Here is a 15,107-nt window from a genome sequence, read left to right as displayed (position 1 = left end):
CTCCTTACCAAAGCTAGATAAAGATACCACAAGAAAAGAGAACTACAGGCCATTATCTCTGATGAACAGAGATGCAAAAAATCCTCAATAAAATCCTAGCAAACTGAATCCAACAATATATTTTAAAAAATCATTCACCACGATCAAGTGAAATGTATTCCTGGGTTGCAAGGGTAGTTAAATATTGCAAATCAGTCAGTGTGATATATCACATTAATAAAAGAAAGGATAGGACTTTAAAATAAAGACTATATCAAGAGACAAAGAATGGCACTATATCATAATAAAAGGGACAGTCCAACAAGATTTAACAATTATAAATATGATCCTTTCAATAGATGCAGAAAAAGCATTTGACAAAGTACAACATCCATTCATGATAAAAACTTTCAACAAAGGTTTAGAGGGAGCATATCTCAACATAATAAAGGCCAAATATGAAAAACCCATAGCCAATGTCATCCTAAATGGGGAAAAGCTAAGAGCTTTTCCTCTCCAGTCAGAAACAAGGCAGGAATGTCCACTCTCACCACTTTTCTACAACGTAGTACTGGAAGTCCTAACCACAGGAATCAGACAACAAAAAGAAATAAAAACATCCAGATCAGCAAGGAAGAAGTAAAACTTTCACTATTTGCAGATGCCATGATACTGTATAGAGAACACCCAAAAGACCCCACCAAAAAGCTAATTCAGTAAAGGTAAACGAATTCAGTAAAGTCACAGGATACAAAGTCAACATACAGAAATCTGTTTCATTTCAATATACCAATAATGGAGCAGCAGAAAGAGAAATTAAAGAATCAATCTCACTGTACAAAAAACAGTAAGATACATAGGAATAAACCCAAGCAAAGAGGTGAAAGACCTGTACTCTGAAAACTACAAAATGCTGATGAAAGAAATTGAAGATGGCACAAAGAAATGGAAAGACATTCCATGCTTATGGATTGGAAGAACAAATATTGTTAAAATGTCTATACTACCCCAATCAATCTACACATTTAATGCAATCCCTATCAAAATACCAACAGCATTTTTCAAAGAACTAGAACAAAGAATATTAAAATTTGTATGGAACCACAAAAGATCCCAATAGCCAAAGCAGTCTTGAAAAAGAAAAGAAAAGCTGGAGCCATCACAATTCTGGACTTCAAGTTATATTGCAAAGCTGTAGTAGTCAAAATAGTATGGTACTGGCACAAAAATAGAAAAATAGGTCAACAGAACAGAAAACCCAGAAAAAAACCCACAGTTATATGGTCAGTTAATCTTTGACAAAGCAAGAAAGAATATTCAATGGGAAAAAGACTGTCTCTTCAACAAATGTTGGAAAAACTGGACAGCAACATATAAAAGTGAAACTGGACCACTTTCTTACAGCATACACAAAAATAAATTCAAAAATGGATTAAAGACCTAAATATGAAACCTGAAACCATCAAAATCATGGAAGAGAACAGAGGCAGTAACTTCTTTGACATCAGCCATAGCAACTTCTTTCTAGGTATATCTCCTGAGGTAAGGGAAATAAAAGCAAAAATAAACTAGTGGGACTACATCAAAATAAAAACTTCTGCACAGCAAAGAAGACAATCAACAAAACTAAAAACCAGCCCACAGAATGGGAGAAGATATTTAGAAATTAGACATACCAATGAAGACTTAGTATCCAAAATATATAAGGTAGTTATACAACTCAATACCCCAAAAAACCAAATAATCCAATTAAAGAATGGGCAGAAGACATGAATACACATTTTTCCAAAGAAGATATGCAGGTGGCAAACAGACACATGAAAAAATGCTCAACATCACTTATCATTAGGGAAGTGCAAATCAAAACTACAGTGAGATATCACTTCACACCTGTCAGAATGTCCTAAATCAACAACACAAGAAACCACATGTTTTGGTGAGGTCGTAGAAAAAAGGGAACCCTCTTACACTGTTGGTGGGATTGCAAACAGGTCCAGCCACTCTGGAAAAGAGTATGGAGATTCCTCAAAAAAAATTTTTTTAAACTACCCTACAGTCCAGCAATTGCACTATTAGGTATTTACCCAAAGAATACAAAAATACTTCAAAATAGTTCAAAGGGATATATGCACACCAGTGTTTATAGCAGCATTGTCTACAGTAATCAAATTATGGGAACAGCCTGAGTGTCCATAGACTGATGAATGGATAAATAATAATGGATAAATACACACTGGAATATTACTGAGCCATAAAAAATAATGAATTCTTGCCATTTGCAATGACCTAGATGGAGCTAGAGAGTATAATGCTAACCAAAATTAAGGCAGTCAGAGAAAGACAAATACCATATGATTTCACTCATATGTGGAATTTAAGAAACAAAACAAACAAGCAAAGGGAAAAAAAGAGAGGCAAACCAAGAAACAGACTCCTAACTTTAGAGAACAAACTGATGGTTACCAGAGAGGAGGTGGTTGGGGGAATGGATTAAATAGGTGATGGGGATCAGGAGGGCACTTGTCCTGATGAGCACCAGGTGATGTGTGGAGTGTTGAATCACTATATTGTATACTTAAAACTAATGTAATACTGTATGTTAACTAACTGGAATCAAAATTAAAACTTAAAAATACAATGAAAGATTGAAAGTATGTATACTGGCATGTATGTATGTCCTCATACATCATACACACACACACATAGATCATTGTTTGTTGAGCCCTTTCCATGTTGTATGAGTCCAGGCAGAGGGAATAACAGCAGCTTGACTATGATGAATAAAAAAAGTGTGTAGTAGGTAAGGGCCTGGTTTCCTGGGACTCAGAGTTTTTGAAGGAAGAGGACACCAATTCCCAAGTCAGCTGATGGAGTCTGATGAAGTGTACAGGTACAGCCCACTGGAGGGTTCATCTAAGCAGGGAACAAAGGGCAGGGCCCTGAGAAGAAATGCCCAGCACATTCCCATGCCTCCCTGGATTTCGAAAGTATTATTCCTTGTTTAAAACCAAACTCATTTTGCCTCTCAGCCTTTCCTAGATATAGGAAAACTTAGGTTCAGATACAGTAATGCAGACAATTTTAAAAGCAATCATGAACTCTAGAAATATAAAGTTGTATAATGAAAGGTAATCATAGAGCATCACTTGGCTCAGTTGTGTACAATATTCACATAGTCACAGTAAGGAAAACACAGAACATGGATCTCGAGGAAAAACGTAAAAAGAACAAATGGGAGACAATTTTCTAGGGAGGATGAAGCGGAGAAAGTAGCGTTTGTAAGTGAACTACAAGTCTTATCTACCATAATAGGAAGACAGTAGATAATGTCTAAAATTGATAAATCAAAGGTATTCTTTAAAAATACAGAGAGAAGAAAAGTTAAGAGTTGACAGTATGGGACGCCTGGGTGGCTCAGTCGTTAAGCGTCTGCCTTCGGCTCAGGGCGTGATCCCGGCGTTCTGGGATCGAGCCCCACATCAGGCTCCTCCGCTATGAGCCTGCTTCTTCCTCTCCCACTCCGCCTGCTTGTGTTCCCTCTCTCGCCGTCTGTCTTTCTCTCTGTCAAATAAATAAAATAAAATCTTTTTTTAAAAAAAGTTGACAGTATGATTAGAGAAGTGGAGAAGTGACAAGAACTATATTTTGTATAAAATTTGGCATGTTTGGGCCCATATTTGCATATAATATCATGGCATTTTTAACATGTTTTTTAAAGAAGCCTTTCTTGAACTTCCCCATCCTCCCACGTTGAGCCCCCTCTGCACTAACAGTATAAAACAGATGCCCCATGTCTGCCTCCAGCCTCCCTTCTCAGACTAGAAGGACTCTCTTATGCCTTGCTATATGTCGGAGTCATGCCCAGTATTAACACCTGAGAGAAGTGCTTAGCACCTGTGGGGAGGAATGGATGAATACAGTTACTTTTGGGACAAACCAGCTGAATAATTGCAATTGAGACATAATCAAATCTTTTAGGAATGAGAACCACAGAACGATAATGATGCTAATATAATAATAATATTAATAATCATTATTGGATTGCTAGAAACCCCAATACCTCCATCCCCTGTAACCTGGATTTTACCAAGCCCTGATGTTTCATTCACCCTAGGGCATGCCTACTAGATTTGTCGCTTACATCCCACCTCCTATACTAGCCCTCTACCAGACGCTCCTCACCTCATGCTTAAATGACTGACTGACTGGTCTTTCTGTGCCTCACTCTGTCTCTACTCTACCTCAGCCTTCCTCCCACCCCCCAAAAATTACTGCATTAGGGTTAGTTCTGATTTCCCAGCACTTTACTCTTGTCACATTCTCCCTCAAGAATCAGAGTGACACCTTACCCTCTGGAGTCCATGGTTCTCCTCCTGATCTTTCAATGCCTCCAGAACCTGGTCTTACTGGCCCATCCCACATTACCTCTCATACTTCCCCAGAGCTCACCACCCTGCAGGGCAAGCCAGTCTCATTATTGCATCATATTCAGTCCTCCTTTCCCACCTCTTATTACACCAGACTTCTTTTCATCCAAAAGACCAGAGCATCACCATGGCCTGAGAATATAATTTTACTGTTGAGACACCTACAAATAATCTTCATGTATTTAATTAATAACTTACTGCAATCTCTTTTACTTTTCTACAGTGGAAACCACCTCAGGTTTTCCTTCATAATAAAATCAACATTCCTAAATAGAATTTGCCTTTAAGAATATCATCATTATTTCCTTTATCAATAAATATAACTTTCAGTTTTGACATTAATAAAATGAACCTTATGTAAATTGTTCTTCTAAACAAATAATGGAAGAGCCTGATATTTTAAAAGAAGTGCAGACAACCCTAAATACTACTTTCCTTTTAATTTCAAAAATTCTTTTCCCTGTTGTTGTCCTGCAATCTTCAATATGTCTTAATTTCTTACTAAATGATTATTTTCTCCTTTTCTTTAACTCAGTCAGACCATTTAGAGAATTCATTTGATGAAGTATTGAGGAGTCTAATTGTTTAATGGGCAGAAATTAGTCTCTGCAAGAGTACTTTAAAAACTGGCAAATACCAGGCATAATTACAAATTCTTTGGAAGAATCTATTTCTGTACAATAGGTTAATTAGTTATAAGTAGATAGCACTGGCCACAATTTAAACCCAGCTTCCAATTTCATCCATGATTTTTTTTAACAAATATAAGTGGCTAATTATGATCAAATTAGTCCCCTTGAAGGAACAATTGGCTACTTATCCCTGATTTTCAAGATTTAAGTGGTCTAACGCACCTGCAATTAGTTTCCCACTAGCATACTGCCTACAGATCCAGAGTTATTTCCCAAAGTTGTCAAAATCTTGCCTCATAGTGAGAACTCTACAGCCAGATGACCAATGTCTAGTTTAGATGACTTCTTTGGAAGAATCAGGGCAATTTTTAAGAAAATTGAAGCCAAAATAGAGATTTGCCTAAGGGAGGGTGTAGGTCTCGGGCTGGTTGATCCAGACAGTTTCCTCAATTCTCCCGACTATCCACATATAGATGATTTGTTCATCTCTGTGATTATAGAAAGTACTTACTCTTCTTTTCTTTATTTTAGTGGTGCAATCTGTGCATAGACTTGGTAGCATTTACCAGTGAAATATTCAAGGGGGCAGTTTTCCAGTCATTGGATGGAATTATTGTCTCAGCTAACTGTAAGCTGCGGAAGATCTTCACTTTAAAATGCAAGCCTCAAGACACTGCTGATAAAGACGGTATGTTCAAGTTACTACTATCAAGATTTTTAAATTCTCCAATGTGTTTAAAATTAAACATTCCTTTGGACAGTATGAGTACATGGTAGTGGTTTTTCTAAATTTATCTTATTTTACTGTGGAAAAAACACTTAACATGAGATCTATCCTTTTAACTAATTTTTAAGCATACTATACGTTTTTAGTGACTATAGGTGCAATGCTGTACAGCAGATCTCTAGAACTTTTTCATTTTGATCAAAACCCATTGACTAGTAACTCCTCATTTCCCCTTCTCCTCAACCACTGGCAAGCACCATTCCACTCTGATTCCATGAATCTATTTTAGATACCTTATGTAAGTAAAAGCATATAGTATTTGTCTCTTTATAGTTGGCTTATTTCACTTAGCATAAGTCCTTATGGTTCATACATGTCGTAGCATGTGTCATTCTTTACTCTGAATCACATGTTTATTTTTACTGTAGCTGAATGTTAAAGATATCTTTTTTTATTTTTGTGATTATTTTTCTTTTTTGTTTATGGTAGCACTTACCATGTGAATTAGTCAGGGTTTTTAGTTGCAAGCAATGGAATCCTCTCTAGGTAACTGAAACAGAAAAAAAGAATTTATTTAAGGAAATTAGCCAGTTCATAGAATCTCACGGATACCCAGAAAGTCAGGCTTAGAAGCTACAGCCAAGAACAAACACAATCCCCACCATAAGACTGCTCCAAGGAAGACCCCTGATAGCTACTGAAACCGGACAAAGACTCCGTAAGTCAAGTCCAATGCTGGGCTCTAGGTTCCAGAATTTTTATTATTGCTGCCCTGGAAAACTGAATGTCTACTACCTCACCACCCCCGCCAGAAGTAGACTACTTCTTCGTGTTTCTCTCTACTGAACAAAGGCAGACATGGCTGTGTCTGATTTGTAGAGCCTAGATCACATGCCAAAAGGGTGGCTAGCAAAGCGAATATCTGATTCCTGACAAGGAAATGGGACTCACTGTGTAGCAAAGTCACCAAATGAACAAGGATGTTCAAAAGATGTCAACATTCAGAGTGCCTAGGAGGCTCAGGGGTTGAGCATCTACGTTTGGCTCAGGTTGTGATCTGGGGGTCCTGGGATCAAGCCCCAAGTTGGGCTCCCTGCTCAGTGGGGAGCCTGCTTCTCCCTTTCTCTCTGCCCCTCCCTCTGCTCACGCTTGCTGTCTCTCTGTCATGAATAAATAAAATCTTTAAAAAAAAAAAAAGATGTCAACATTCAGAAAGCTCCGCCATTGTCCAGTATATACTATCTCATTACTCTGTGTACATTTCATAAAGTTATTGGAGAGAAATTACATTTATATATTAATTTTCTAATGATCATGTTAAAATAGAAAAATTAGTTATTCCTAGAAAGATAGGAAATATACACTTTAATTATTCATTATGTGATTAATAAATATACTCTGCAGATAACTGAACCATCTAGAATTTATAAGATTGCACAAATTCTCCTGCTAAGATAGTTTTAAACAACTGAAAGTATTGAGAGAATACTGATGCCTCCTTTTGATTTTCATCTGGGATTATTTTTAACAAAATCAATTTTTCTAGAAGCCCAGGAAACAGGGCAGCACATAAGATGGCAAAGGTGATTTCTTAGAAGTTTGTATAAAGTAGACTTCAGACTTACGCTCTGTCTGAATGAGTGTCTGAGAAATCCTTGTGTCGTTCACTCTGTGGAACAGGACACTGTGCCCATAAATTTCATTTGATAATAAAACACAGCAGTGCATTAACAGCTCCCCAGAGAGATCACAAGCCAGGAAGTGCAGCCACTGATCTTATGTACCACTTAAAAGCTATACAAGAAAGTGAAACCATTCATTTAAAAATATATATATATCACCCAACTAATAAGAAACCTCAGAATTTATAGAAATATATGTGCATTCTATATCAGATCATAGGAAGTGAATCATAACCTGATTAGTATTTTTAAATAAATCTAAGGGAAAAAGTGAATCAAAATATGGTATATTAAATGGCAAGTTTTTATCTCTGATCCTTCCTCAAACCCCACTAAAATTATAGGAATAAAAATGGTAATAAACCCACCAGGATGAAGAGGATGGGAGAGTAGGAAACAATAGGCAAAGTGTGTTCATAATTTTGTAAGATTGAGGAGTGACAACTAACTTAGAAGAGCAGACAAAGCTGAAACTTTTGGGTTTAACAAAGAGGTTTGCCAATGAGATTCATAATATAGAACCTCAGAGGGACTCAAGAATTGGCAGCCCTAGGTACTGCCAAAAGCAGAAGAAAGGGGTGTCACTAAAGACATGGAGATTAGTTAAAATTCTATATGGGTTCCTGTAGGATCCCAGATTCCCTTTCCAACTACAAATAAGCAGACAACAGGATATGTATTCTCTGGAGAAACTGAACCAGAGAATTTCTCAACTCAGATACATTGGGTACATGGTAGATAGACACCAAAACTAACAGGAAGAAAGAAATAGATAAAGTAAGGAATAAATATATGTTATTCTCAGTTAAGAAAACATACTACATCTATAAAATAGGAATAATATGTTCTTGCTGTATTTCAGTAAGCATTTTTTTAAAGTTTATTATAAGCTTTTTATATAATTTAGAAACATTTATGTATCATAGGTATGCAGCTTTAACAATTAACAAAGTGAACACATTTCTGTAACTGCCACCCAGATCAAGAAATAGAATGTTACAAACATCTTAGAAACCCTACTTACAATCTCCTCCCAATCATGACCCTCTCTCTTCTTCTGAGAGGTAACCCTTTCCTGACTTCTAAGACTGCAAATTAATTTTACCTGTTTGTGAAGTTTATTTACATGAAATCATACAGGACATATTCTTTCATATATACATGCTTTAACAAAACACTGTGTTTGTGAGATTCATCTGTATTGTTTATTTAATTACTGTACAGTATGCTATTGTGTGAATGCACCACAGTTTGTCTATTTTGGGCTATTTCGAATAGTGCTGCTGGAATCATTCTACATTTCTCTTGCAGCATCCAGGTAGGCTTTCTTTGGATATTTGTCAAGGAGCTGAATGAACACATATTTCTGCATTCTTAATTTCAATTTCTATTTTTCGATTCTAGAATTTCCATTAGATTCTTTCTTATAGTTTACATTTCTCAGCTGAAATTATCTATCTTGTTATCTAATTTCTCAAATATATTAAAGTTATTTTAAAAGCCTTGGCTCACAATTCCAATATATGTCTCTCCTGTGGGTCTGTTTTTGTTGTCTGTTTTTCTCTTATCCTTGAATCCTGATATGTCTAATAAGTTTTGAGTGAATACTGGACATTTTGACTCAGAAACTATACAGCTATTTTGAGACTCTATATTGTATTGTATTTCTACAGAGATTTAGAATAAAAAAAAATTATTTTAAAGAAGCCCAAAAGACTGAAAGTAGGATCAAAATGTTAAGAATATTAGAAGTTAGTCCAAGAGAACCACCAACAGAATATTAGGATTCTAAGATGAGAGACTAGAGAAAACAGGAAGGATAATATATGGGAAGATTTCCCAAAACTAAAGGCCAGGTGTTTTCACATTGATGTAGCTCATCAAAAACAGAAAAAGAAACAGAAAATGAAAAAGAAAGAAAAGAAATGTAAAAGAGAGCTACCATTGTATAATTTAAGAATAGGAGGGAAAAAGAGAAAAGATTATTTAAGCTTCCAGAGTTTTTTTAAAAGTCAAGTTGCATACAAAGGAGTACGAAAAGAATAATGATGTCTGACTTCACACAACAACATTAGATGGTAAAAGACCTTAAAACTGGACCTTCAAAAGTCTGAGGAAAAATGATTATCAGCTTAGAATTCTATACCCATCCAGTCAATTATTTTTCTCTTCCAAATATTTATTTAAATTCTAGTTAGTTAACATATAGTGTAATATTGGTTTCATGAGTAGAATTTAGTGATTCACCCCTTATAATACCCAGTGCTCATCATAACAAGTGCATTCCTAAATACCCGTCACCCACCCACCCAACAAACCCTCAGTTTGTTCTCTACCATTAGGAGTCTCATATGGTTTGCCTCCCGCCTCTCCTTCTCTCTTTTTCTTTTCCCTTCCCACATGTTCATCTGTTTTGTTCCCTAAATTCCACATATGAGTGAAATCATATGGTATTTGTCTTTCTCTGACTGACTTATTTCACTTAGCATGATACACTCTAGCTTCATCCACATCACTGCAAATGGCAAGATTTCATTCTTTTTTTTTTTTTTTAAATGATTTTTTATTATATTATGTTAGTCACCATACAGTACATCCCCGGTTTCCGATGTAAGGCTCGATGATTCATTAGTTGTGTATAACACCCAGTGCACCATGCAATACGTGCCCTCCTTACTACCCATCACCGGTCTATCCCATTCCTCCACCCCCCTCCCCTCTGAAGTCCTCAGTTTGTTTCTCATAGTCCATAGTCTCTCATGTTTCATTCCCCCTTCTGATTACCCCCCCTTTCTTTATCCCTTTCTTCCCCTACCAATCATCCTAGTTCTTATGTTCCATAGATGAAAGATTTCATTCTTTTTGATGGCTCTTGATGACTACAGTAATATAGTCATAGTTTGGTTATTGTTAATATTGCTGTTATAAACTTTGGGGTGCATGCACCCCTCCAAATCTTTATTTTTGTACCCTTTGGGTAAATACCTAGTAGTACAATTGCTGAATTGTAGGGTAGTTCTATTTTTAACTTCTTGAGGAACCTCCAAACTGTTTTCCAGAGCGGCTGCAACTGTTTGCATTCCCACCAACAGTGTAAGAGGGTTCCCCTTTCTCCACATCCTCACCAACATCTGTTGTTTTCAGTATTGTTAATTTTATCCATTCTGACAGGTGTGAGGTGGTATCTCTTCATGGTTTTGATTTGTATTTCCCTGATAATGAGTGATGTTGAGCATTGTTTCATGTGTCATGTTAGCCATCTGGTTGTCTTCTTTGGAAAAATGTTTATTCATGTCTTCTGCCCTTTCTTAATGGGATTATTTGGTTTTTGGGTGTTGAGTTTGATAAATTCTTTACAGATTTTGGATACTAACCCTTTATCAGATATGTCATTTGCAAATATCTTCTCCCATTCCATAGGCTGCCTTTTAGCTTTGTTGATTGTTTCCTTCACTCTGCAGAAGCTTTTTATCTTGATGAAGTCCCAATAGTTCATTTTTGCTTTTGCTTCCCTTGCCTCTGCCAACATGTCTAGTAAGAAGTTGCTATGGCCCATGTCAGAGAGGTTGCTGCCTGTCTTCTCTTCTAGGATTTTGATGGATTCCTGTCTCACATTTTATAATCCATTTTCAGTTTATTTTTGTGTATGGTGTAAGAAAGTAGTCCAGTTTCATTCTCCTGCATGTTGCTGTCCAGTTTTCCCAACACCATTTGTTGAAGAAAGAGACGGTCTTTTTTCCATTGGACATTCTTTCCTGCTTTGTTTAAGATAAGTTGACCATAGAGTTGTGGGTCCATTTCTGGAATCTCTATTCTGTTCCTTTGATCTATATGTTTGTTTTCGTGTCAGTGCCATATTGTCTTGAGGACTACAGTAATATAGTTGAAGTCCCAAATTGTGATGCTCCTGCTTTGCTTTTCCTTTTCAGGATTACTTGGACTATTTGGGTCTTTTGTGGTTCCATATTTTTTCCAAAATAGGAAGTCAGAGATATTATCTAAAGCAAAGGGCAGAAGTGTCAATATAAGACTACTATTTATAAAAACAGAAGTAATTACCAGAAGATTTAGAAGCTTTTGCTGAAAGGCTTGAGAATAGTTGCCTCTGCATTGCAGGACTAAGGGATGTGTGAGGTGGGAGGGCAGCAGTTAGGGAACGATGACTTTTTCTCAAAATTTTATAGTCCCATTTGTATTTTTTTAACAATATACATATATTTTGTTTTATAATTAATTTTTTAAGTGAACGGATAATCTAAAAAATTCCAATAACAAGCATTGGCATGATTGCTTTTAGGTTTTCAGAAGGCCTGAAAAAAAGGCTTATGAATGTGGCATCTCAGATTGCCTAAAATGTTTTGAATAAACTTGGGGAAGCATGGTTCAGGTTCAGGGTGCTGTGGAATATAACCCCATATTCCTCATTTAGCTGCCAGGATTTAACCTTGCACAAGTGCTCACCCTATCTCTATGCTTCAATTTCTGCATCAGTAAAATGAGGATGATTGTTCCTTGGTTAAGTAAAATACTATTACATTCCCACTGAAAGCATAAATTGTGTAAACCAAGTACATCTTAGAGAAGTTAAATTGATATTGTAGAGACTAAAGACACAGATTAATAGTCCCACAGTCTGTTGCTGTGATCACATACCAACTTTGTGCTTTGTGTGAGTTCTGAACATCTCTGAGCATTATTTCCTTATTAGTTATTATTGGGTTATTTTGAAGATCCAATAAAATATAAATATATATGTGAAAAGACATAAACTATAATCCATTGTGTAGATGCTAACCATTTATCTGCCTCCTATAATCAGGCACTGGTATGACACAGCCTCTGCTTCCAGGAGCTTGCGATCTCTCAGGGAAATTTACATGTACATATTGATTGTTATACCTGGAGGAAACTTCCCTCATGGGCTTAACAAGCACTGGGAGGAGAGTGTGGAGCACTAAACTCTTACTTGAGAGAGCCATTGGAGAGGCTCTTGGATTTCACAGACCTACTAAGTTATGAAAAACTTGACTAACATAAGACTGCCAACTTTTAAATTCGCCAAATCAGATCATTAAAACAGACAAATAAACAAGAAAAACTACAATTATTCTAATCATTTAATTAATTGAAAAGACACTTAAATACACACACACATTAGGAAGATGTTAATTTCAGAATAAAGGCTGACATTTTCACCACAAACCAGTGAAAATGACTTAATGGGTCAGTATCTATCCATAGAGCAGTGTTTGGTCTGTATTCACCTAGAGAAATAAATTTTCCAAACTACATCCTGAAGGAAAAATAATAATTTCTCAACTAGTGAAATAATTTTTTGGGTAATGAAAGTGGACAACAAGAAAGGAAAGCATTTTAGGGAAAGGAAAGAGTGTGTATGTATAAAGGCGTGCATCGTGAATAGACCTGATATGTCGAAGGAACAGGGAGTTCAGTTTGGTACATGGCAGGGGTGGGAGGTATGATTTAATATAATATTTTATTACTGGGCTGCATACTTTGACATAAAGAGGTAGAGCAAGCTTCCTCCTCAGAGTGCTCTGTGTAACTTTACACACCAGAAAAGTAAACACTGCAAGAGTTCGTTGTCAACACAATTTGGTAAAAGGCAACAAAGGATAACACAGTATGGGGCAAATTGAGTGTCCGTGGTCAAGGAAGTTGGCAGCAGAAGTGGTAACAATGGTGATGATGCTAATAGAAGCAGTAGGTGTTCCAAACACTTTATATATATGAACTTAATTTAATGCTCATACAAATTCTGTAAAGTGGGTGTTATTACCATCCCCATTTTACAGATGGGGAAACTTAGGCACAGAGAAGTCAAATAACGTGCCTAGGGTCACACAACTATTACATAGTAGAGGCAAGGTTTTTTTGGGGGTTTTTGTTGTTGTTGTTTTTTGTTTTAAAGATTTTATTTATTTCTTTAACACAAGAGAGTCAGCCAGCGAGAGAGGGAACACAAGCAAGGGGAGTGGGAGAGGAAGCAGGCTCCCAGCAGAGCAGGGAGTCCGATGCTGGGCTCAATCCCAGGACCCTGGGATCACGCCCTGCGCCAAAGGCAGACACTTAACGACTAAGCCACCCAGGCAGCCTTAGAGGCAGGTTTTGAACCCTGGCAGTAGGCTTCAAGTTTATACTGCTAATTACTACAATGTACTGCCTTTCTTGGGAGGATGGAAGGGAAGGGAAATTTTTGAAAGAGAGAGAGAGAAGACATCATGAAATGAGAATGCCAGAATTTGGTGACTGGCTGTGTTAAGAATGTCTGTATTCAGTAAGTAATGGATGTCCCTTTGTCTTTTATACTGAAGGTAGGGGGAGGGGACATTTTCTTCTGCAAAGACAGCTCTGTTAGTCATAAGATTTGAGACTTTTATCATAGGAAACTCTATTACCTATTTCTTACATTTCATTCTGAGATTCAGTTTAAAGATATTGTTTTAAATGCTTGCTTAAGCTCAGTACCCTGTTGTCCTTAGTTTGTTTAAGCTGCTACATTTCACTCTAGAACCTCTTAAACTCACCCAAGCTAGAAAATGTTGCCTAATTCCATTGCTGTTCTCTGTTTACACAGTGGGATATAATAGAAAGTGAGTTATTAGGACCCTAAAACAAGAAATTAACCAGTTTTTCACTTGCCCAGAGGAATGGCTGATGCTGGACAAGTAGTAAAGCTTGCTGATTCCATTGAATTTATGACTTTTATGGTTCCTGAGGGAACGTGGACTGGCATTTTTAGGCATTTGCATGACTGAATTATTGATTAACTAGTATCATTCTGCATTTAAAAAAACAATATATGTACAGTTCGTTAGATAAGAGAAAAACAAGAGGAGAGCAAAGAGAAGAGAGGAAAGAGCACGCGATTATCCACTAAGTATGGACTTAATGCTCTGCCAGTAATGATTTTACACATGTCCTGACACCCTAGTTCAGTGCTTTCTAAAATATCAGTACTTGGGCATATGTGTTCTGTGTTCAGAAATGGAAGAAGAGGAGAATAATTAAAAGTATGATTTCAGACTGAGAGGCCCTTGAGGGCATTCGTAAAGTCTCCATATTTTTACCTCTAGCACATGACCTGGCACTGGTAATCTGTAATACATGTTTGATGAATTAATGAAGTAAGAATTGGCTAATTGTTCGTTCAGTTATTCATTCAGTCATTCTCTCTATTCAGTAAGCCTTTATTGAATGTCAAGCAATGTGAAGAAAATTATCCCTTCAAAGGCCACAGAAAAAAACTAGAAATACTGTTGTAGTGCCTTAATAGACTCATTGAGCAGGGAAGGCCTTAGAGATCATCTAATCCAATGTCCTAATTATACAGAGAGGAAATAAGATCCACGGAAATAAGGCATCTTGTGCTGAGGTCACAGAAGGTGGAACTCTAGGCCAAGCCTCTGACTGTTCCTTCCTCAACAGTATACATATTTACCTTCCTCAATAACTGGAATGCTTTAGTGTTTTTAATAATCAGCATTGTTGAGTGTTTTCCTGCCTCTCTATCTCCAGGTCAGGTGATGCACATCATACTCAGATCTCTTCGGTTTAAGACTGCATTCCCACTCCTTCCTGCAGCAAAGTTGAACTCAGATTGCCCTTGCCCAGTAAACCACCCCAGGGCAAGAAAAAA

General features: G+C 36.8%; 1 protein-coding gene across 28 annotated transcripts in view; it reads left to right on the top strand.

Moving 5' to 3' along the window:
- Positions 1-15,107, top strand: part of CFAP20DC (CFAP20 domain containing) — a 239,537-nt gene that overhangs the window by 106,276 nt on the left and 118,154 nt on the right. For all 28 annotated transcript variants that reach the window (XR_003316794.4, XM_048226477.2, XM_026501148.4 and 25 more), the window contains exon 6: positions 5,570-5,726. Coding sequence is in view for 27 of the 28 variants with exons in the window: in XM_048226477.2 (XP_048082434.2) it covers positions 5,570-5,726 (157 nt within the window). In the remaining variant the exon portion in view is untranslated. The remainder of the gene's footprint in view (positions 1-5,569; positions 5,727-15,107) is intronic.

The sequence above is a fragment of the Ursus arctos genome, unplaced genomic scaffold (assembly GCF_023065955.2).
Source record: "Ursus arctos isolate Adak ecotype North America unplaced genomic scaffold, UrsArc2.0 scaffold_14, whole genome shotgun sequence".
Taxonomy (NCBI): domain Eukaryota; kingdom Metazoa; phylum Chordata; class Mammalia; order Carnivora; family Ursidae; genus Ursus; species Ursus arctos.
This window is presented reverse-complemented; position numbering and strand designations above follow the sequence as displayed.